The sequence below is a fragment of the Poromitra crassiceps genome, assembly GCF_964638095.1.
Source record: "Poromitra crassiceps genome assembly, chromosome: 10".
NCBI lineage: Eukaryota > Metazoa > Chordata > Actinopteri > Beryciformes > Melamphaidae > Poromitra > Poromitra crassiceps.
In genome coordinates, this window is record NC_139631.1 from 671,086 (window position 1) to 696,553 (window position 25,468).

Sequence of the window (25,468 nt, forward strand, 5' to 3'; positions counted from 1 at the left end):
GATGACTGCTGGAATAACCTCATTCAATAGCTATAAAGTCAACTCATGCTAAGTGGGGCTGTGGGGCTACTGCAGACCAGTGTAGAGGGGGACCTCTTCTGGACATGGGCCAGCATGTCAACAACAGTGCACATAACTGAAGGGGGGGGGAGAACTCTAGCAAACCACACATAAAGACAATAAATCAAGCTTAATAATTTGATTTCTGTGTGTACGACACATTTTCCCCTTCCCTTACTCCAACACCCCTGCACTTGCCTGATAGATGGTGAGTGCAGAAGAGCCGTCTTCATCTGTGCACAAAGGGATATTGACTGGAGGATGCTCGACCCACTGGCTTTGCAGAGCGAGCTGAAGATGCACTGTGATTACTAACAGAGTGGTTGGCTATTGATTGCGAGGTGGTCAGCAGAGATGATTGGGCTCTCAGCGTATTGATTAGCTTGGTTACTGGAGGGAAACTGGCTACAAATTACTGACCAGCACTTATAATTCACTGGGAACAAAAGCACCCGGGCTTTCAGCCAACACAAAAACAATTAGACAATATTTTGAATAACGGCTCTGTTTATTTGATGAGAACAGGAGAGCTACATGTAGAAGGTGTTATATGAGAACAGGAGAGCTACATGTAGAAGGTGTTATCAATGCATTGCATATCTCCATTAAACATTAGCCAATACCGATATCATTAACTAATGATCCAGAACACAAAACTACAGAACTAAACAGAACAGAACCCTGTTAAAAACGGATTCTGGGGATAACAAAAAAAAAACTCAAGACAGGCAGACACCTCCTTTCAGATTTCAGGCTTGGCAAATTAAAAGCAGTCTTATGGGGAGGTCCCTTTGTGTTCTAGGAGGTGCTCACTGGGCGTCTCCTCAGAGAGTGCAGGCTAGAGGGCCAGGGTGGCACTGAGCCGACGGCCCCGGGTCCTCCTGTTGTAGTCGGGCGAGGTCCGGGGCAGCCAGGCCAGGCCCACACTGCCACTGCTGGGGTCTGCTTTGCTTTGGTTCCTCAGGCTGCGGCGAACTGAGCGCTGCCCTCTATGGGCTACTGGTTTGAACACATCCTCCACATTAAACTCGGCCTGCCAGGGAGTGATGGTCAAGCCGTCTGCCACTTCTGCCTGGCTATCGGAGCTGGACTGGGGGCGGGGGTCCAGCTGTACAGCTGCTTGCTCTCTCTTTCCCTTCTCCTCCACTCTATGGTCTGTTTGGTGCTGCTCTGCCTGGCTCACCTGCTCCACTCTGTAGTAGAAAGAGCTCCTCCTGGCTCTAGACCTGCTCTGCATTCTCACATCAGACTTGGCATTTCTCCGTGTAGAGTTCCCCTCGTTTGCCAAGTCCTCCTCTGACAGACTCGCAGTCTTGCTGATTTCTACATCTACAGGTGGGCAGGCTGAAGCGGGTGCATCTAGACTTTCATGACAGTCTGCATTAAACTCTGTGTCCATGCAGGGTGTATCTACAGGGGTCTGCGGACAATGCTCTTCAATGTCCACTTCCTCGTTGTCAGTCACAATGTGTTTGGACGAGGTTTCCTCCGATGCCTGTAGATTTGTAGTAGTTTGGACTTCACAGTGCTCATCTGCCTTGCCTCCAGTCTCCTGTTGGTCCTCAGGCACCTCAATGAGGCAGGTGTCAACAGGGACACTGACCTTCCTTGCCATCCGTCCCTTCACTGCAATCCCCCTGGAGCTCGGCCTGGGCCACGAGCGCCTCCGACCCTTCCGTAACACCCCCACTTTGCTGGGGGCTGCAGATTCAACAGGGGCTTCCCAAAGGGTTTCCCAGGAAGTTGTGGTGCCGATGTCTCCCATCTCTTGAGTGTTGTTGTTGGTGGGCGAGCAGCTATGGAGCAGAGCTACAGCCACCCCAGTGGCGGGGTCACTGTTGGTAAGCTCGCCCACATTTGGAAGGGAAAGATGGGGCTCCTGGTCTTGGGCTACTGGGGGCAAAGGAGGAAGAAATCTTAGGACTGTGGTGCCAAACTGATGACTATCAAACATATCACTGCTGGCAGATGAACTTTGGCCCTCCAAAAGTTCAAATCTTTTCAGGATTTCCCCTGCCCACCCACTGATTTTTTTTTTTTTTTTTAAGTTTGCCAGTAGATTCCACTGTCATGGAAGGTTACCCAGCACCAGTAAAATTCCAATCACATGAAGAAAAGAAAAAATCCCCATTGGCAGTTACAAGGGTTTTTCCCCCGACAGCACAGAAGCACTCTGTTATTACCAATCATTACTAGCAGGAATGATGCACTATGAGATATTAGCAATAGTGTGGATACAGGCATCAGGCTGGGCATGACCTCAACTCTTAGGTATGATTGTAAATCATAATTTAAAAAAAGTAGACAAAAGAGGTCGTTTATAACAAGAGACATTTGAGTAATGCCCCACCATAATCACCATTATATTAAACATAACCAATTATTCTAATGAGGTCATTAAGTCAATATACTTCTCTTCACATAACACATGGGTGGTTTTATGGGAACTCTGGATCTTAAATCAGTAAGCATATAAAATCGTAAGATTACAGTCAGTAGTTTCAAGAAAATCTATGCAGCAAGGTGTGCCAAAATCTAGTCGGATCATCTCAGCGATACGCACATATTTACAAAGCCATTTTCACACATACGCTTTATACCGGGAAATGACCAGAAAGTGGTCTATGCCTTTCATGTGTGAAAATTGTTTTCCGGCACAAGCGCGCCCCCGCGATCGCTGATCTTTTACTACCTCCTAGGTAGTGACAGGACCGGTATGCTGGCAGAGCGACTCAAGTGTGAAACGTGTCAAGTCATTTGCCGTCCTTCTCTCATGGGCGAGGTGTACACACATTGCTTAACGTTCCAGTGTGCATAATCTAATCATTCGCGCACATCAAAGCAAACTGGCGAAATTATCTTCTCGTTTCCTCTTGTCCCTACCTCCTCCTTCCCATGCCTGCTGCACAGCTCAGCGTGCAACAGTTAAATTACCTTACAGCCAATGTTAAATCATCCAAAATTAACATGAAACAGTAGCCTATTGTTAAAACAGGCAGAATATGTTAATTTAACTCTTCTGTCTACACTAATCCTTCTCTTTATCCACACTGCTATCCTGAAATAACACAAGGCATATGTTTATATATATTTTTAAATGAAAAGTAAAGTAGATTACTTTACAGCCTACATTATTATTAACTCAAATAATCAATTAGACTCGCGTGCGGTAGGCCTATATGTCTTCCCTGCCAGCAGGCATACCTCATGTGCTGCTGAAGGAGGTTGTCGTGCTCCATGAGTGATGCACTTTTGGTAGATTCGTTTCCCAGTAACAGCTGATCGTCCTGAAAATTGTCTAAGCTTTTTCTGAAAAATGTTTTACACTATAACAGACATGGTTGATATAATAATTTGTTTGAGAAATGTGAGTATCGATCATTAATCTAATCGTTCACGCAGAACTGCATGATCCTGCTCTCATCTCGTCTCCCTCGTGTCGTGTGTGTGTTAGTGCTGCACGATTAATCTAATCGCAATCGCGATGTCAGCACGTGCGATTACATAACCGCAAAAGTGTGCGATTATTATTATTTTTTCACGTCTTTTTGAGTGTGTGTGTGTGCCTCCTCTAAACTAACGTTACATGCGACGCAGCAAACACACGTTTCTCTGCCATCACACTGGGCATCAACACTAGCGGGAGACTTCTCCCATGCACTTCCGCAAATAAGTAATGTTATGCGCAGCACGGTTACATAATATCTTACCGAGAGGCAGATAGAGAACATCCATGATCGCTAACAGCGAGCTATGCTAATAACTAGCTAGCCATTCAGAAACGCATGTAAACAGCCGTGTGATTAGTGAGAACGTCAGTAAAATAAGGAGAGAGCTGCAGGTGCTTATGCAGAACTAGTGCACGATTAAGTGCACAGTGGGTAATGACCCGCTGTGATGAAGAATATAGCGAGATTAACAAGGTTGATAGCAGCAAAACACTGTCGCAGCTGCCAACAGCAGCACCTCCAGGCTTCAACTAGCCTGTCACATGACGCCTTCATGGTCCCTCGATAAAGTCTGCAGATATCAAGGTATCAGTATATTTCCCCACAAGAACTGTTAGTTTCATACAGGAAAGATATTTAGGAGGATGTGTGAAGATAATTGAAGATTCTTAATCGGAAGTTTGGATTGGAAGTTGCGTGGTGTGAACACACTTTTAGGAGCATGTGGTACTACAATAGTTGCACTTGCAGCACCCTGACAGTGCCTGTGTTTTACCTGTGCACTTCCTGGAGACGGACTTCTTTGGTGGACCGGTGCAGGTCAGGCTCTCGCTGATTGGGCTGAGGCCAGGGTTCTTCGAGGCGTACGCCCTGGAGCCATACAAGCTGCGATTGACCTCCTTGCTCCATCGAGTCTTTGTTGAGGTCGCCTATAGAAACACTCCACGTGGTGAGTAGGTTTGCACTGATATTATATTGGCATTCTTTAAAGATCAGATATTGGCCAGTTGGCACAGTCCACCTCTGATATGATGCGGTTTGTTTGATTACATTATATTTATTGTAGAATTGAGCAATACTACACTGGTGTCTATGGGAAGGCCTTAACCTGAATTGATTATAATAATTAATTAATATAATTTATTATATTGCGACATTTTGATCAGATTCCCCACAAGTATTCATTATTGTTTTCAATGGAGACTTTTTGTGTCCCATGGTGTAAATGGTATAGCAGGCTTTTCCACCGTGCCAAGAATAAAATCCTGTGCAAAATATGGACATGTTGAAAATTGGCATCAAATCTATTGGCTATCAACAGTGTCAAGTGGAAAACTGTCTGCATCAACCTTAAGAAAAACCCTATACTTCAAACCCTAAAGCAAATTTGTAACAATCTATCATATAGATTGTTATTGTATAGATTCTATGACGTACGCCCACAGCCCCAAATGCCAGGTCGGATTGGGCTGAAATTTTTGCATGGTGGTGGGTTATGATCCAGGGAAACCACTTCACGCCCACACCCTGGATTGGATTGGGATGAAAATTTACATGGTGGTGGGTTATGAATTATGATCTGGGGGAGGTCTAGGCCAGGTTGTATAGTCCTGGGAACCATCTGGAAAGTTCTGGAAACGACCATCATTTCCGGCCAAACAAAAGGCGCAGTAGTATTGCTTTGTGCCTATTTAACCCGGGCAATGCCGGGTACATTGCTAGTGTCCAATAAATCAACTTAAAAACTTGACAGAGGACAGATTTGATAGTTGCACCGTACGGCACATTTGTGGAAATGCATTTGAATGAATAAGTCCTTTATTTGAATATGGCCTCAGCTGTCTGGCTTCCTAGTTGAGCAGCTGCCATCAATACTGTTGGCATACACCTTTTATTACATCCAGACAGTAGCACTGCTTGCAACAGAAATGTGATTTATAAAAGGAAATGCAAGAGTTTTTCCCTACAATCATTAAAAGACTTAGATAAGCACTCCATACATCACTGTACAGCAATTCATATGCGGATTTCCGTCTAAGAGGGTGATTCCGGGAGCTATTGTAAAGTGCTTTGGATAAAGGTGCTATATAAACACAGTCCATTTACCATTTACTGTGCAAATCTTTGCAGCTGCGGTGTGAAGAGTCAGGTATAATGTTCACAAAGCAATTTGTACTATTTTCATTCGGCACTGACAGCACTGTGTAAAGAAACAGATGTGAGTTGTAGAAAATGTGTCTGATAGCATCCAGGTTTCGAGGAGTGAATTCGAACTTAAATTTACCACCTGAAGACCACAGTGCCGTGGCTTGTCACTGAAACTCCAAGTGCAATGTTTTAACTTCGCTATACCTTACTTTGCTTGACCTAAGGACGCCTGCATGTGCATACGCAGGCATCCTTAGGTCAAGCTAAGTAACTTAAGGCTAAGTTGTGCAGCCATTGATTATATTGCCGCCTGCCTTGTTGAAGCGGTGTGAAGAGAAATCAAACAGTGCGACCCGGCCAACTCACCTTCATCTTCCCACACGCTGACTTGGCAGCAGCGCGCGTTGACCTCTTCAAAGGTTCACTCTCCTCCGGTTGCTGGGGGAACAGAGAGCTATCATCAGGATGCATTATATCCACACACACACACACACACACACACACACACACACACACACACACACACACACACACACACACACACACACACACACACACACACACACACACACACACACACACACACACACACACACACACACACACACACACACACGATATCCTTGTGTGATTAAGTTCAGATCCGGTGGGATGAAACACTAGATTAGATGGGAGTGTGATAAGACCCCTAAATTATTAAAAAGACCATCTCTTCTAGTAAGTAAATGGCTGCGTAAATGGAGAATTCTCAGAGTGAGATCTAGTTGAGAGCAGGTGTGTGATAATGGCAGACCTTCCTCTTTCGGCTGCTGGAGCGAGCTGGAGTGGCAGAGTGGGGCTCTGGTGCTGGCTGGAAGGGAGGAGATTTAGGATTTTTGTGTGTGCGTATGCATGAACATTTCTCAGTGAAAGCTTCAATCGAGGGCAGTAATATTAACAATTGCTCAAGCAGTATGAGACTGTGGTTTGTACTGGGCAACTGGATGAATTTGAAACCCGGGTGTGACTGAAAAACAGCAACCCCTCTCCCAAGAAAGTGGATATAAATAAATAGATAAAGTGATCGTGACAGACCGTTCTGTTTCGGTTGCTCGATGGAGCTGGAGCTGGGATTGGAGCTGCAGGTTCAGGTGCTTCTGTCCCTGGCTGGGGTCCAGGCTCATCCAGGGTATCGGTGTGGGAGAGCTCATTGGTTTGGGCCTCGGGCTCTGGGTCAAGACCTATGGATTGGAAAAAAAAAAAAAAAAACCCAAAGGATTATTTCTCCAGGGTAAGTAATTATGGAGCCATTTGTGCATTTGGATCCCATGTAGCACAACCCTGTCAGTGATGATCTCTCCCCCACAACCCCAGTATTAGTTTGGTCTAGGGATATAAAGATAGACCGTTTGAAGGTATACCACGATATCAAGCAACCACGCTTATTGTATCATGAGCTTTCCCTGTAATACCGTGCCCATGGCAGATTTTAACTGATTTACTGGTAAATAACCAGCTACCGGAAAACCTGCTATTTACTAATAGTTAAGTAAAGAAAAATGCATCAAAAGAACTTAAATTTCTATTCTTGCACAACGTATTTCTTTCAATGGCCTATGTCTACTTTCAAAATATGTCTATTTTCAAAAACTTTCAAGGATGATTTTTTTCTCACAAATTCGCACACTTTCAGGAATTTCAAGGACCCATGGGGCCTGCTGTCAGTGTTCTCACCAGTATCAGTGGGTTTGGCCGTAGCCACCCTGCCAGACTTGGTGGAGTTGGGACGAGGTTTGCGGGTCTTCCTCAATAGGCGTCCTCGTCTCCTTCTGACCGGTGGCGGGTCATCGTGGACAGGTACCAGCACGGTGTGGGGGGCCTGGTCCAGCTCCATGCTCTCAGACAGCCCGATGCCCTCCTCTTCCTGTAGCAGTGTCAGAGGGTCTTCCTCCATCTCGTCCTCGTCTGAGACAGAGAGACAAACAAAAGATTCCATCAGATGAAACTTAATGATCCAAAGTGGAAAATTGCTAGCAAAAAATTGCTAGCAAAACAGACAAGAGCTGTGTGTGAGTGGGGGTTTAGGTGACGTCGGGTTGCATCTCCCTGTTAGATGATGTCATCATTCCTACTATGATGTCATAGATCACTGATGATGTCACAGACGGCGATGATGTCATAACACAAGGTGATGTCATATTCGGGACCTATAAAGGTTTGCTCTGCAAGTCCTCTGCAGTTGTTCATAGATTCATCTCACGACAACTTTCTGCACAGTTTCCATCTTCGAACTTGCAGACTCAGCTATCAAGTGCTACAGCGTTCCTAGTTATCAAGACTTCAGTTTACCAAGTGTGTCTTGGACATTAAGTATCCGCACGTAAACCCACATGTCTCACAGCAACCCTAACACTCCCCCCATTATGGCATGAATGTATTTCCTCACAGTACGACCGCTGCATGGTTTTCACGCAGCCCCTTGCTGCATCCACTGCCGTAGCCTAACGCACCTCCACCTTAACAATGAATGGAGTGCAGGGGGGCCAATGCAGAGCGCTGTAGGGTGCATGAATGCAGCCTTATACAGACATCACAAAATGAAATGTAAGGACATTCGAGTACTTTTTCAATTGATATTTGTTTAATTTTCAAGGACGTCAGTGAAAGCCAAAAATGTATTTTCAAATAAGATTTTTTATGAAACAAACGGTGTGATACAAGCTCAAATTGAGAGAGTCACAGGAGCAAAACCGTCAGAAGCGAGCGGGAGTGAAATACTGCACATCACAGATGGGACTTGCTCTGTGCACACTATCCCACAGAGCACTGTAAATATTGACCCTTACTGTCTACATATTAATGTTCTATATTATTCGCTGCAAATAAATCCTAAAAGTCCATCAGCAGAGCTAGAAGATCCTGCAAGCTGCCGCTATGATGGATGTTTGTACTGACAACTACAGGCAAGTAATCTATCTGTAATAGCCAGGACTGAATTTGTGGAACTACAATGGAAATGACTGAATGTCTACCTTGGACCTATCTATTATACAACTAACACACTTTGCAGAGGCATTCACATTTGGGCTTGTCTTACCATACTAGGTGCCTCCATCTGGCTAAATACCATCCTGAGCTATGAACAAAACAGAGGAGCTGCATGGCTCATATTTTATTACACTCACTATCCTGTATTTCATGTCCCATCCTGGGATAAAACATAGCGTTGTGTATTGACATGAAATGATCAGGAAGGCATGGAAACAAAAGCATAAAGACATCTCCCATGTTATGAGTGCAAATGGTTCATACAAGAACCTGAAATCCTTGCCATTTTTAAAAATAACAACCCACAAAAAATCTCTTGAGCTGTACCGTTTGACACTCACTGAGACCATTGTTAAACCTTGACAAGTCACCGAGGTTCGGGGAGACATGAGACAGTGGAGATGAGCAGAAGTAAAGAGAGGAGGTGAAGTGAGGATGAAAGAGGAAGACTGAAGGGAGGAGAAAGACTGCAGTTCACCTGTCAGCGTCTCGCGAAGAGACTCCTCTTGGAAAGCAGTGTTTAAATCCAAGGGCTGGGTCCCCCAGGTGCCTTCTGAAAAGATGACAAATGGAAAGTGCCGTTATCGTGGAATAGTGTATGATCGTGCTGCACAGGTTGTTTTCATAGTGTATGATCGTGCTGCACAGGTTGTTTTCATAGTGTATGATCGTGCTGCACAGGTTGTTTTCATAGTGTATGATCGTGCTGCACAGGTTGTTTTCATAGTGTATGATTGTGCTGCACAGGTTGTTTTCATAGTGTATGATCGTGCTGCACAGGTTGTTTTCATAGTGTATGATCGTGCTGCACAGGTTGTTTTCATAGTGTATGATCGTGCTGCACAGGTTGTTTTCAGGGACAGGCGACTGCAAAAACAGACCTGGACCATTTGTCAACGCAGAGTCAAGCTCCTCCATTGAAGGGAAGACAATCTAGGAGCAGAAAAAACAATGAGTCACAGCTACAGATACTGTACATGCAGACAGTATTAGGATACATGCAGACAGTATTAGGATACATGCAGACAGTATTAGGAGATAGTGGCTCACATCCTGGTAAAGGTCTTATTTGGGATAGGCTGTTTACATGCCCCTTTTATAACTTATTCTCAAATCCCTATCTATTTTGTATTATTCATTATAAATATGATGGTTGCGTAAGCCAGTTTATGGATGGAAGACTTGAGTATCCCGAATATGACAAGAACTTTAGCATGCATGTAAACATAACCATTGTTTTGGCAACAAAGTCATAGGTTGCATTATCTCTGTTCTAACTACTGACCAGAGAAATTTGTGAAACATACAAACACGTCTTTTACACCTGGTCTCTATCACATTCTGAACTGTTACAGCAGAAGCTATACCAACGTGGCATCACCAACTGGCATCGTGTTACCTTTCCAAACACCTCTTCAACGTCCTCCCCCATAGGTTGCGTTCTGCGTGTGCAAGGCATGGTTAACGTGAATGTAGGCGAGGCACCAAGCATAGAGGGGCTGCTGGAGTTGGGCTGGGCCGGCATGGTCCTGGGCTCGCTCCTCTGGGGGGTCTTCAGCAGCGAGCGCAGCTTAAGGGCCCCACCTGGTGTGGGTGCTCGGGCTGGAGTGCCACCCTTTTGCAGTGGGGTGCTGGGGGGCAGGCACCTGTCGTAGATCTCGGGAGAGAGTGGACCTCCAAAGCGCACCCGCTTCTTCGCGGTGGAGGGCGCTGTCGAGTCACACACCCCTGCAGAGAGAGAGATTAACCTAGAATGTACCGATGAGCACTTCTTCCACTACTGGTATCCATCTGACTGAATGTGTTAAAAAGGCAGGAAATCAAGTAGCTTTGCTATTGGATTTCATAATTTTGAGAAATTCTGTTAATAACAATCTATTTTCAGCATGGTGCTAGTCTCAGCTCTCCCCATATTGGCAGAGGGTGGAGCAGCAACCGGGGCAGCATGGGGATAAATTGTCCAAGTATAATTGGGGAGAAAATGGGGGAAATAGCTGGGAGAAAAAAAAAAAAAAAATCTACCTCACACAGCGTCGCCTTCAATTTAGTCTCCATCCCTATGCTCCATCCCCGCATATTCTCTCTCGAGGTAGCCAGCAAACGTCCTTCTCTGTGTGTGGCTGCAGCAGCTTGATATTGTTCTTCGTGGCTATTTTCTCTATGATGCATCGTTAAGAGGGCGAGTCAACAGTGCAAATGGGTAGCATCTGCCAAGCCGCTCGCACATAGTTTACAAAGGACAATAATCTTCCAGCTTTTGAACGCATATTTCTCTTGCTCGTCTCCTTCTTCTGACTTGGTTTGTTTGACACGCTCTGACGCTGTCACGCGCACATACTATGACGTATATGTGTGCGCGACAGGTCTACCTGAGTCCGTGAGGATAAAATGTTTCCTTTTCTTCTTTTACATAGAAAACACTGCATTCTGGCAGGCAATGATGTAACGCAGTAACGCATGCGTTACTTGGATTAGTAACTGTAATCTAATTACTGTTTTGGAAATTGTAACGCCTTATATTACTTAGTTACTAAAAAAGTAACTAATTACAGTAACGCGTTACTGCCCAACACTGTGTATATATATATATATATATATATATTCGCATGATATTAGAGGTGTACCAAATACCAATTTCAGAACCAAGAGGAGTTACCTATGATGTAAGTTAACAGACACAGCAAGCGGATTTAGAATCGATTTATAGACAAAACAACAGTGTAGTAGTAGTTAATGACACTTAACATGCATAGTCAAGGCTCCTCGCCTAAACAACAGGTGTTAGACCTATGAATAGGGATGGTACAGAGGACCGGTACTGGTTCCTGATTGGTCAGTACCGGAATATCAATAAGCGCCTGGACGTTCGGTGCTGCGATCGTTTTTTATTTTACCGCCCCTAATGATGACGAAGCTGCCGGCCTCAAGGCGATTACATTTGACATTGCGTGTTTACACTCCTGTACTGTCACACGCTTGTGACATGTTTAAAAGATTGAAAATATCTGTACTATATTTGGAAGAACACTAGTTTCATGATACGAGGCCGAATATCACGTCTGGAAGAGGAAGGGAGCAGCGGACTGGAGCAATGTCTTTTAGCACAGTGCCTGCAGCTATCAGGCTGCCCTGTGATGATTGTCAGGGAGACAGACAGAAAACTCTGCTTTACGCTGCAACAACAAACTTCACGGTGCTTTGATGAACCTGACGTGTTTTCTGACAGAATATTATGCTGACTTTGCCAACTCTGAATTACAGAACGGTGAACAGCGACGGATGGTCTTAACTTGACCATACCTGTAGCGTTAGTATCGAGCAGCAGCACCGTTCAGCACAGGGTAAGTCCACAAAAACTTAACTGACCCACGTAAATGACCCATGTCATTAGCATTGATATTGGGACAGCTTACTGAGCTGATATTGGCCGACTGACACACACACACACACACACACACACACACACACACACACACACACACACACACACACACCTCCAATACAGGAGCCTCAAATGTAGTTATTTAACCACACACACAATGAGGGTTTTTCCTCTTTTAAATGGCAACTTTGCCCTTCTCCCTGTGAGCCGCCTGAATACTTTGTAGCGAGCGTATCTCTGTGTGGTAAGCCTCAAAGGCAGGGCTAAAGCAAGAGAAAAGGCTGGTTACTCTAGCATGGCCCACAGAAGGCGAAGGCTTTACCTGTGGGCTTCATCTCCAGCAGAGAGGGGAGGGAGGGCATGGGGAGGGGGGAGGCAGGCTGGACTGGCAGAGAGGCTACTGGTTCATCAGGTTGTGGTCTGCTGGGGCTTTGGAGTTCAATTTGTTCAAAGGAACTCTCCTGTTGAGAAAGGGGACAGACAGAAAGAGAGAGAGAGTAGAGAGATAGTAGACGTGTTTCCATACAGCTTTAATGCATTTCTAAGGCCATGTTTAGATGACAACGGTCTCTGCTTAAGGCCACGTTTAGACAACAGCGGTCTCTGCATAAAACGGCAAACTGTCATTGCGTTTTAGTCTTTGATTCTGCATTTATACACAGCGTTTGTGAAAACGATTCACGTGCAGACTGGGAGCTGCAAACATTAGCACCAACTCTGAGCAGTGTGAAGCCAGCCAGAATAAAACTGAAACTTCCAGCTAGAACCTTCACAATAATGGATTTTTTTTTGCGTGATCCGAAATACACAGAACACAGACAAAACATTTGAGGAATATCTGCTGCCTCCAAAAAGACAATTTTAACCCGTAGTGAGTTGACTGTTCTGTTTTTATTTACCCAGTAATAAATTAATACTTCTATTTTGAAGGTAAAAACGCCTGTCTTCCTTTAGCAGCTGGTAATGTATTTGGTAGGATTAGGACCCAACCTGTTGGTTCTTGGTAGGGGAACAGGCGTGGAGCTCACAGGAGGTGGGTGGCTGGAAGTCAAGGTGGAGGGGTGGAAAGAATAGCACAGTCTGGGCCTCTTCCAACATCTGCTTGGATGGCGTTGGTCCTCGTGTCACAGCCTGTGTCACCGGTTCCTTATCAACCTGTGGAGATGATTGAGGTCAACGTTTCCTCTGCTTTCATTCTCACAACCACAGAAAATATGATTTTAAAATAATATAATTTAACCAAAGACAGGAAAAAGAAAGAAAAAAAGTGCAAATGTGCAAAAAAACCCTGGAAGAATAGCAAGCATTCTGCACAGAGAGTGCTTGCTATCCCCACCCCTCCTTTTTGATGTTTGTAGTCAAAGGATACTGCATAGTGCCTTATGAGATCTACCAGCCCAACATGCGATTAAGTGAACCAAGTAAACTAAGAGAGGTAAAACATTTTAGCTTATTTGCAGCAGTCAAGTACTGTACATGGTTAGAGTGAGACTGTACCTCCTGCTGCTCCTTCAGGCTGATGTGTTGGAGGATAGGGGTGTTGCACCCGCTAATCTCCTCCTTGCAGTCCCTGAGGGGGCCCACGCGCCTCCTCTTGCTGGGTGTGGGTGTCATCGCGGGCAGACTGTTCTCCTTCCCACCAGCAAGGCTTCTCCCATCTGAGAGGAACAAATCCAACCATCAACAAGCCAAGTTACATAAACATACAAAAGAAAAACGGGACTTGGGGGACAACGGTTAAAAACAACAACGCCACCACGATCAAACCCCAACAACAGAAACAGCACACAGATTGGCCTTAAGAGTATTTGACACACATCAAAACAAATTATTATTCAAAGAATAATAATTTCTCAGATTTTTTTTAAATGATTATTATCCTGTTAAAATCCCTAAAATGTACTCTACTTCTACTTCTATCTACTTATGTTCCTTCATAAAAAATTCCAGAATCTATCTTCCAGTCCTGCGGGACACAAGATGTCACCTACTACAGTGTATTTGCAAAATGATAAAAAAAATATATATATATATTCCAAGTAATTTCATAAGCCCTTTGCTAAAATGGTACGTGCAACTAGTTACTAGTCCCCCCCCCGGCAGGTGTCATCTGTGACACTACTCTGTGAAGAGTCCCGTTCACGCATGTCTAAAGTGTGCTCAGACGATGGCCCAACCAACTAGCTACCAAACATGGATCAATGGCTCAAACGTCCACTTTCTGTGTGGCAAAGTCCTGACAAATAATTCAGTGAAGCCAGCCCATCTACAGTGGCACTAGAGCACCACTCAGGAAGTCCTGGGAAAACTGACACCTTTTCAATCGTAAACTGTTTATTCATTTAGTAATCGGTTTAACGTTAGTTTAATAGAACAAATTTAGGAGAATCAACACACAAGGGTTGGGATTGAACCACTGTCTTGCCTCAATCAGTGTAAAGTCTATTCTCAGTGTACGTGCATTGGAGACTTCAAGTTTCCACATCACACTTTTGTAAGTTGAATTTTGGTCTTGATTGGCTATTTGTGATGCCACAAATCATGTTTGTAGGCCCACCCCCTAAAATTGGATTTTGACTGAGCCCAGAGAAACTTTCAGCAGATGAATGTGAAAACAGCCTTCTAGTGTCAAACTCTGCACATACATCATTCTGCACAGTGAAGCTCAGACATGAGGGGGGACTTTAAATCACTGTTTTTGAACGGTGCCTCCAGACATCACGCAGAAATCCCCGACGAGAAATGAAGCCATTAATCCTGTGGCAATGTGGCGGCCTCACCAGACAGATAATCTCTTGTCTTGATGCATCCTCCAGGCTGGCTGTCCTGCCTTGGCGTCGGACCACAGACCTCACTCTCCTCCACATCCATCAGGCTCTGGAAAGTGGCCATCTTGTGCCTCAGTGTCGAGGCGGAGCGGGGTAAGAAGAGACTGCTACTGACAGGCTGGGAGGTGAGACAGCAAAACAAATATATTTGCTCAGCGATGCAGCTTGACAGGGTCACAGACTTCTGCAATTACAGTGACAGGCAGCAGATCTATCTGACCCCTTCCACACGCACATGCCAGGAATATTATGGTAGGCAGCTCTGGGCCCATGCCATGCAGGGGTCACCATCCGTGGGTCCACCTGTATGTATTCCAAGGTGCATCTCACCTCAGGGGATTTGGGAGTCGGTGGGGTCTTCATTCTCATTTCTGCCATGAAGCGGATGAGAGAGTTTGTCTCTGGCGAGCCCCGCGCACCAACATTGGACCTACGCCTTGCCTTTAGCTGGGCCAGACGAGACTTATCTATAGCAGGAGGGAGAAAACAGCCACTTAAGTTCAGTCACCTCTAAACAGTCCCAGTCAGTGTTTTTTTCTGCGATTTATGCATCAGTGGAGCTTGAGGGTAACTTGAGTTTCTTTGGTCAAATTTGTGTTTGAAACGCAGGTTGAAATGCTAAACCAATTTTTCTTTGTATACTTCATTCCTTAATTTTAAAGCAGAGTCCTACAGTTTTGTTAAATGGAGGAACACTGGTGTCTGTGAAGAGCATGCAACAACAGTTTGTTCAGCATAAATAAAGACCAGAGGGCTCACCTTTGTGGGTTGCTGATGATGGGGTGAAACTCTGGGCGGAGATCCCAAATTGAGAAGGGGTGAGATGGGAGAAATCCAGGGAGGACGATGTGGTACCCAAGAGAGAAGAGTTGCAATCATCCTCTGAAGAGGGCAACGGGCCTGCTGCCTTCTCATCTCCCTCAGTACCAGCCATGTTCTGCATAGATAAAGAATATATATATATATATATATATATATATATATATATATAAAGATCAGCTGAAACACATGGTCATGCAAAGCAGTGACAATTTGCTACCAAGGTAAGCAGCAGCTTACTAGTCAGCCACTTGTAATAATAATAATACTGGGTCTCAGTAAGGCTGACCCTTGTAGAGCATGATAGTTTATTAAACCTATGGACAAAAGTCCATAAATCTGACAGTTCTTGATTAATCTTGTTCCCTTGGATATTGGTAAACATAGATAGTACCTGGTAGGATAACACTGCATAGTCCCCTTTACGAATTGATATGGGCTTCTGGGGAAATCGAGCTGCATGTGAATTTAGTGAAAATGTATAATAATGAATGCTGTTGAGTGTATCGGATACATGCCGAAATGAATAGTGAACCCAACAGTTCTCCTGTACTCCTGACCCGAGGCATATTATTTTAACGTTATACCAGTTATATGTCACAACCGATAAAGATACAACTGACATCTAATGTTGAATTGAGTTTGGCGAGACGTTCACACGAGCTAACTTCCTAGCATTAACGTTACCACGCTATGGCTTGCTTGCTTGCTAGCCTCGACGCGAGACTCAGCCTGTTTCTCATTCTCGTTGACCATTCATTCGAGTGGTCAACGAGTGAAATAGTCGAATTCTGAGAGACTACCAAGCCAGATATGTCCACTGTCCAGCGGTGAATGACCTGCATAACAGATCATGTTGGGAGATTACCCCGCTGGGCTAAGTTGTGAGAGCACATTGAAAACTTACCTTGGCAAATGATACCGATATCTACCCTTGAAAACAGCAAAAATAAAAACATAAATATTCCCTAAAATGAACTATAATGGCACACACCCGGCCATAAAACGCTATTTTTCTTGCAAAAAGGCAATAAATCCAAAACAGCGTAGAAAGCAAGCGATTCAAAAACAACGCTCAACCCTGCTGGGCGGCAGCGATATGGATCCCTCCGCGAAAAGTAAATAATGTTACTGAACAACAAACATTGCACAATTTCAGATACGCTATAATTATGTGAAAATGTTCGTGTTCACAAATTCGCAATAATTTAGGGCGTAATAACACGCGACGCATTTAATTACAAGGTATTGGTAATCATTTGGCTGGAACTAACTTCCGTATTGTTAACCCGAGCGAAGGGAGACGGAACTCGTTTCATATGAACTGGCCAATGAGAATATCAGAAAAGATAACACGTGCGCTCCAATTGCCAATGAATAAACAGAGGGCCGGCGGAGGTTGGGTGTTTAGGCATAGAGATATAAAAACTGGAGGGGATGATAGATATAGAGATAGATAGATAGATAGATAGATAGATAGATAGATAGATACATAGATAGATAGATAGATAGATAGATAGATAGATAGATAGATAGATAGATAGATAGATAGATAGATAGATAGATAGATAGATAGATAGATAGATAGATAGATAGATGGATGGATGATGGATAGATGATAGATATATTATAGATAGATAGATAGATAGATAGATAGATAGATAGATAGATAGATAGATAGATAGATAGATAAGATAGATAGATAGATAGATGATGGATAGATGATAGATAGATTATAGATAGATAGATAGATAGATAGATAGATAGATAGATAGATAGATAGATAGATAGATAGATGGATGATGGATAGATGATAGATAGATTATAGATAGATATAGATAGATAGATAGATGGATAGATAGATAGATAGATAGATAGATAGATGGATAGATAGATAGATAGATAGATAGATAGATAGATAGATAGATAGATGGATGGATGGATGGATGGATGGATGGATAGATAGAGATGATAGATGGATGATAGATGGACGGACGGACAGACAGACAGACAGATAGACAGATAGACAGATAGATAGATAGACACATAGATAGATAGATAGATAGATAGGCCTAGATAGATAGAGAGATCTTCCATTCATGACATTTATAAACAAATTCCTAACATCTTTTAACAGATATATAAGGCTTCCTATTATAGCCTACCTACCACATTGTGGCGAGGCAAGGTAAAATAACTACATGTCATGAAATGATGGGGGAGGCAGTAGTTAGAATAGAATAGTAGATTAGATAAGCAGGCATGTGACTGTACTGTGGCTGGTTTGAATCCCTACACCAGCTGATGAGGTCTGGATATGGGGACATGCAAAAAGAAACTCTTCGCTCTCAGAAAATCCACAAACTTGCTTGATTGATTGATTGTTGTGCCCCACTGTTCAAATCCTTTCCCCTTTGATATAAATTAATACTAAGTAAACACTGCTCCAAAGCCCAGATGCTGATTAGAACAAGCCTGGAAAATCAATCATTTTGATGTTTTGGAGTAATAAAAAAACCCTAAAACAAATAAATAATAAATACAGCATTCTTTCAAGTGATACAGCTGGACTGGACGCATAACTTGTTCCCTCAACTGTATCGGGGCCCCATCTGCTGCTGGCAGGCTTCAAACCCAAACAGCTGGAGCTCGGCTGGCTGCATCCCTCTCACAGTCTGTTGGTTCACAGCTGACCTCATATACTCAAAATTGAAACTCCCAATCTGTCAGCCAGACAGGTAGCTATCAGCGCCTCGGTTCGCTGTGGGGAAGTCACTTGGGGTGACGTATCACTGATTGGTTTAAACACACATAATAGGGATGTCGGGCCACACAGAGGGAGAGAGAGAGCTAAACTTCCTTAGCTGTTCTTCTTGGTTGATCTTCTATTACTATTAAATATACAAATCCCAAGACAAGGCATCATTTCCTATTTCTCCCTGCTTTTTCTCTTTCTACACACACACACACACGCACACGCACACGCACACTCTCACACACACACACACACACACACACACACACACACACACACACACACACCTGCATGAGCAAGTACACACACAGACACACACACACACACGAACATGAGCATTCCTTCTCATTATCCAATTTAATCTGACTGTAGATCAACAGATATCAGTTAATTGATTTTATTGTAGCATTATGCAGTATTTATTTATTGAAATGCAATGTATAGGACCTACAAAAATACATTTTAAGTGGGATATATTACCAAGATATTAGTAGAAACATGAATATATCCAATACATGTCATGCAACTGCTGAATTAGGATACTACCAGTACCCTTTTTGGTCCAATTCTGGCACTGCATCACACACAGGCACAGTGAGCTTGGGCGGCTGCGGTCCAGCTGAGTCCACTGAGCTCAGCTGCAGCTCTGAGCCCCTCTCCACAGCTGGGACTGTCACCACGTGAAGCATGTGGCCTGCTCTGTCCACACCAGGCAAAGGCTACGCAACTCGCTGGAAGCCTGCCTGACACAGTGTGGCATGGGGGAAATGAGACGGCTCCAGACATTAGGAGAGGACCGAACACTTGAAAATACACTCCCACAAATGAGATGCCTACTGTGATAAAATGACTGCTGCAATTCACTATTTCATACTGTACTTTATTGCGCACTGATAGTTTTACAATAGCCGCCGAACAGGATTCCTGTTGGTTGTCAATCAAGATGTTTCTATATGGGTCTTTTTCATATTAAAGTGTATATTTTCAATTGTGCTTGGAAGGGCATGACATTGGGACTGGAAATGGAGTAACGATACGTTCACTTCTCATTTATAATATCATAATTTGGGGGATGTGATAATGCTCATAAATCGATGGCACAAATACATTAGGCCATCTAATTTAGAGCAATTGATAGTGATTATCCAATGTGCATCACTTTCCATGATGTCCAAAGAAACAAAGCCACACAATTCGAGTATATCTCTACTTTTATTTGTGTATATATACACATATAAAAAATAAGGACATATGTACAATGATAATAAATATCAACATGTTTGTACAAGCGAAATAAGTTACTTAACATACTTTAAAAACAAACATAAAAGATCAATAACCGACAAGCAAAAATGGAGCAAAAATAAAATGATAATAGAATAATACAAATCATAACGGCAAAAAAAAACAAAAAAACAAAAAAAACAGCAGAACTGAAATCATTGTGGGAGAGAAATTGTTATGGGGCAAAACAAACATGTAAGAACTGAGCAGATGCACAGCGCATAAAGTAGGCCTACAGCACACATGCAATGTTTCCCGCAAGCTTGAAACCTGTATCCCTTTGAAAATGTTTTTATTTCTTTTTTGTAAGAGGTACTGTAATACTAATAGAACAGGCCTAATTGTAGAAAGAAAATATCTGAAGACATAATGAAGTACCAATGTGAAGAGCTGATGCGTTTTAGATAGCCGCCTCAGGGAAGATTTCAGGGCTACTAAAGCAGAAATAAGACTAGGAAGTGGACACATTCTATCTCTGATCTGCTTTACATCAACGGCTACTCATTTGGTTTTGGGGAGGCTGCCTGATTCGGTCAAGTTCAAAGTTTTGGTAAATTATGCAGCCTTTCATAAAGCGAGGGAATCAGGGATCGGGTCCCCGGCAGATCATTACTGACATGTAAACAGGAAGTAAACAGGAAGTTTAGCAGCCTCAAGCTTTTTTCTTCTTCTTGGTCTTGAGGGTGGTGGTGGGGAGAGAGGGTGGGTGGTGGGGAGAGTGGGTGGGTGGGTGGGTCAAGCTGAAGTTAAAATATACAGAGGAGTTGCAGACATCAGCTCAGTGTTGCAAAGTGGACGGACTGCTGAGACTTACATATTGATCTTCAAATCAAATCAAATCAAATTAAGCGTTTCAAAGAAAAAGCAACTGCAGTCTACTTTGGCTTATCCGAAAGGTGAAGAGGCACGGCAAAAGTAAACATGTCGAGATGCCATGGATTCCTGTACAACTTTTGAACCATGAAATCAGACATACGTAGGCTATTCTTTCTTTTCGTTGTTGTTTTTTCAAGGAGAACATTAGTGTCTGTGAAAGTCACCCCAAAAATGCTGCACGTCTACAAGGACAATCATATCAAAGATGTACAGTCCACTTGCAGAGGATCATGCAACACTAGTACGGGAGTGCTGATGGCTGAGTACCTCTTCAACCTTGGGATTATTTCAATATTCTACATCTCCTTCAGCTGTCTGTACATGGTGGGGCAAAAAAACAAACAAGAAGGTATTTTTGTCCTCCCCTTCCCTCCTGCTGTGCTCCACTGGTCCCGACTGACACGTCCCCAAAAAAGACACAAAAGCCACCTCTGATGGACAAAGCACAGGGAGAGGACGAAGGAGACGTTAGTGGACGAAGGAGACATTAGTGGCGGCAAACTTTGTTCTGTGTCGGTGTGCTTCGGGAGACAAACCGCGTTCAGAACGACACAAGTGAGGCACAATATGACTTAACATCGCTTTCATGTTAGCGCTATTTCATTGGCAGAAGAAACTCGTGAAGATAAATCAGGATCGAGTCCCTGGTGTATCATTGGCTTGGGGCTCCGTGCCAACACTTTAGCATACAGTATAGCAGGATAGTAGGCAACTAGCATTGATCTATTCTAACAACTAAGAAAATGAGAACTTGTAGCAGCTGTAAAGATAAATGCTGAGTCCTACATGAGATATGCCTAGGTTTGCTAGTGTGTTAGCCTGATATTCAGACTGCATCGTCAATTCATAATCCACAAATGTGGAGTGGGCGTGGCTTCGAAGGTCTGGAGCCAGGCTACTAGTGTGTAGGAGATTGGTAAAAAAAAGAAATCTATAAAATATGATAAAAAAAATAGGCCTACTTTCCCCATTTCCAGAGGAAGTGAAGGTGAAGGAGACTATACAGCTAAAAGTCACTGAGCAGCAAGTGAATACATGGCTCACCTTAAGTAGCTCCAAAAATAAACCTGGCTACATCAGCTACATTGTAAATAATAATTGTTTTAATTCATGACACAGGCCATTTATAAATCTTTTTTTTCCCCTGGAAGGTCAGTCTTCCTACTGTTGCTAATGCTAGTGGCCTACTATCACTCAACATAGTGTATGTATGCTAAAGTGTTAGCATGGAGCATCAGAGCCACTGGGGGACACGTGGATGATTTTGGTGTCATTTGACAGGTGAGTTGACCAAAGAGACATTTCCTTGACGTCAAAGGAACAGACAAATGTATTCTTAATACTAGTCTCAATGTGGAAGCCAAGAGGCTAACATAGAACTTGTTAAAGGCAAGGACTTTGTTTGAATGTGTCTGTGTGAATGAATTTAATTAAGTGGAACAATACCTCTGACAGGTTCATGGCTGCTCCACACCTGGAGCCATACAGAGCCAAAGTGAAACATCACTTCCTGCTTTCTCCCTGTACCAGCGCTGCGGAAAATATGAATGGTGGTGGACAGAGAATAAGGTTACTTTTTTGATCCCGTTTGAATTGGGCCACGGGGTGCCAACGCTAATTTTGTCAATTTAAAACATAACTTTCCATGTTAAGAAAGTCACAGTTTGTCGTCAAACAGAAACGTAGGGGTTAGTTTCGTATAAAAACTACATAGCTTGTGGAAGCTCGTGGCATGTCGCCGGTCTTCAGCTTTGCCGGTAGAGAAAGTGACGTCACTTAGGCGACAGTGTATGTAGTCTTTCTGATTTATAACTTCTAGTGCAACAGTTTGGCGACAAACTGCGACTTTCTTGACATGCAAAGTTACGTTTTAAATTGACAAAATGAGCGTTGGCACCCCGTGGCCCAATTCAAATGGGATCAAAAAAGTAACCTTATTCTCCGTCCGCCGCCATTCATATTTTTCGCAGCGCTGGTACAGGGAGAAAGCAGGAAGTGATGTTTCACTGTTTTGGCTCTCTATTGTCAACAGGGCAGCAATCAGTCTGTCAGGGGGCGCATTTCTCCATCAACACAGGCAGTGTATGTGTGTGTAATGGATGGGTGTGTGTGTGTGTGTGTGTGTGTGTGTGTGTGTGTGTGTGTAATGTGTGTGTGTGCATGTAGTGTGTGTGTGTGTGTGTGTGTGTGTGTGTGTGTGTGTGTGTGTGTGTATTTTACAGTGCTCTTCCGTTCCTCTGTATCTGTCCACAGTAGCCCCAGGTCAGTCTCTGGGCATCGGTAAGAGGGAGGGGTTTCAGGGGATTTAAGGGCGTGTCAGAAACACACGGTAGTCCAGGATTGGTTGGCATTCAGAGGGATGTGAGTGTGGGGCGGGGCGGGGCGGGGGGGTTCCTTCTTGGCAGTGCAAGCTACCACCCTCACCAAACACAACAAAACATAATGCACTTATTGAGACATCCACATCGGTCGCAACAGTGAGGGTTCACCTACATTCTCCATGCCTAATGCCTTCATGTCAACTTCAATTTGGAGTTAAGAGTGGCCTCGCAAGAGTCGAATGCAAATCACATTTATTCCCCCCTGTGGAGAAATGTCCAAACGGGCTGAACCAAAACAGACACAAATCTATTATTAGTCACTGTGACGCTAATAAATGTGGTTTGGAGTGCCCTTGTGATGTGTCGGAGGTGAAGGTGCGTTTGAAGGTGAGTGGGCGGGGCTAACTGGAGGAATGTAAGTGCTTGGCCCTCACATTCATCATTCACAGAGGGGGGGCGCTAGCCACCCGTCACCGCTTCAACACTGCTGTAGTCCGTAAGACGTAGAAAAAGAACAACTAGAAATGTCTTAATTCAAACCAACCGTCACAACAAATGAAAGCGGAAGGGGGTCGCGGACTTTCTCCTGCGGGGGTCAAATACGACGTGAAAAAAACAAAACAAATTGAGCAGAGAAAGTTTTGAGAGATTGTCCTTCATTCAAAACCCCCCCTTGTGTCTTTCCACGCCAAGTTCACTTCATTTTCATTTCACTTTTTCTCTCTCCCTCTCTCTCTCTCTGTCTCTCTCTCCTTTCTGTCCTGCGACGGGGACATGATTGTCATCTTGCTTCGAAAATCAATGAGCCTTTTTATACGTCTCTCACACTCTCGGCTCACAAATACAAAAGGGGAAGACGCGCTTCCGGTTTTAAGTGCAGTAAGCTCAAAAAGTCTCAAAGGAACAGAAGGACAGCGAGTCCGTTTCGATACTTCCAGTCAGTCGCACTTTCGCCATTCCTCATTGGGTTTCGGCGCAGAGGCCAAGAACCTTCCTTGGTCCACTCAACGTAAAGAGGCGTGCCCTTCAGAAAACAAGCGACGCCATTTGTTTGACTTCCATGCTTCAGGTGTTCTCCTCTGCGTTCAGTATGCCCTTTTAAATACATCATTTACACAAGTGGCGATTGCACAGTGGAAGCAGAAAGAAGTTGAAACTGCATGGTCACCCCGAACACAATAATTACAGGAGTGTGCGTCAGTGGACACGATGTGTGAGTGCGTGTATTTAACATGCTGTATGTGCTATAAATGTCTACAGAGTCACAGAGTGAGGAGCCAAACAGGCATTGGCAGAGAGAGAGAGAGCAATCGAGAGATCGTCGCCGAAGGAGAGAGAGCGAGCGCGGGCGTCCTCGAAAGGAAGGAGGTAGGTTGGTTGTTTTCGTTTTTCCAACTCGGGGGAATGGAGGAGGAGTAGGAGGGCGTAGACGGCCTAGACGGACGACTCCTCGGGGTTGGCGTCGGGCAGCACGCTCCTCTGCTGCAGCGTGCGCCTCAGCTCCTCCTTGAAGGGGCTGGAGTAGTCGTTCCCGCCCCCGCCCAGCCCCGCCAGCCCGCCGCCGCCAGCGCCAGCCCCGCTAGCCCTCTCCTCCCCAGCCGTGCTCAGGTTGAGGCGGATGTAGCCGTTGCTACCGGAGCCTCGGATATTGGTGAGGCTGAGGCGGCTGGGGGAGTGGATGGGCTGGCCGGGGATGGCGCTGGGCGACGCCGTGCTGCTCACACTGCTGGGCCCCAGGGCGTGGCCGGGAACGATCTTCAGCGAGCCGTCCGAGTAGTAGTAGTTGGCGCCCGTCTCCCAGAAGCGGTCCTCGTCAGTGGGCATCTTGCTGGGCACGAAGGTGGGCGGCTCCTTGGGCAGCGTGATGGGGTAGACCAGGGTGCTCTCCAGCGGCTTCATGTCGGCCCCCTTGCCCAGAGCCAGCTTCAGCCTCCGGCGCAGGTAGAGCGCCGCCACCAGCAGCAGGAGACACGCGGCGCCCAGGGTGATGACCAGCACCCAGAACAGCCCCATGCTGCCGTCGGGGGCGCGGGCCTCCATGAAGACCGGCGCGCTGGCCACTACGGCCACTTGGTAGCGCTCCGTCTGGAACTTGACGCCCTGCTCCTCCGAGTAGCAGATGTAGCGGCCGGCCTGCAGCTGGCCCGCCTCGGGGATCACCAGGGCCTTGAGGGTGGGGTCGAAGCGCGGCCCACCCGCCTCGGGGTCGCCCAGCTGGAGCTCGCGGTCGTTGAGGACCCAGCAGGGCCGCGCCAGGTTGGACACCAGCTGGCACGGCAGCACCATGTCCGAGCCCACCACCACCGTCACGTTGCGGAGACGAGAGTGCTCTGCGGAGGGAGAGAGTAGACAGGGGGAGAAAGGGCAAGTGTCAACCGTAATAATCCTCATTCACATTCTCCTCCGGCCCAACTCTCCTCCGCTTAATTCAATTTATTCAGCTCAATCCATCCTAATTTATTCACTCATTCCACTTCAAGTTCATTCTGTCTCCCACTCCTTGCTGCTGACCGGCCCCG

The 25,468-nt window shown here is 44.9% G+C and overlaps 2 protein-coding genes across 2 annotated transcripts in view; both read right to left on the bottom strand.

Annotated features, from left to right (window-relative positions):
* Positions 1-738: 738 nt before the first annotated feature.
* Positions 739-16,767, bottom strand: cdca2 (cell division cycle associated 2). Its single transcript, XM_083644534.1, has 15 exons — positions 16,621-16,767; positions 15,654-15,831; positions 15,225-15,361; positions 14,847-15,012; positions 13,564-13,724; positions 13,057-13,221; positions 12,389-12,527; positions 10,084-10,412; positions 9,566-9,617; positions 9,163-9,237; positions 7,371-7,601; positions 6,732-6,877; positions 6,024-6,095; positions 4,285-4,438; positions 739-1,953 (listed from the first exon to the last, which is right to left on the bottom strand). The coding sequence occupies exons 2-15, from the start codon at positions 15,826-15,828 to the stop codon at positions 899-901; spliced, it is 3,057 nt and encodes a 1,018-aa protein (XP_083500660.1). The 5' UTR covers positions 15,829-15,831; positions 16,621-16,767; the 3' UTR covers positions 739-898.
* A 7,616-nt stretch (positions 16,768-24,383) lies between these two features.
* Positions 24,384-25,468, bottom strand: part of sema4c (sema domain, immunoglobulin domain (Ig), transmembrane domain (TM) and short cytoplasmic domain, (semaphorin) 4C) — a gene marked incomplete at both ends in the record, with an annotated part of 53,966 nt that continues 52,881 nt past the window's right edge. The window contains one exon of the mRNA XM_083643975.1: positions 24,384-25,279. Coding sequence (XP_083500101.1) covers positions 24,384-25,279 — 896 coding nt within the window. The remainder of the gene's footprint in view (positions 25,280-25,468) is intronic.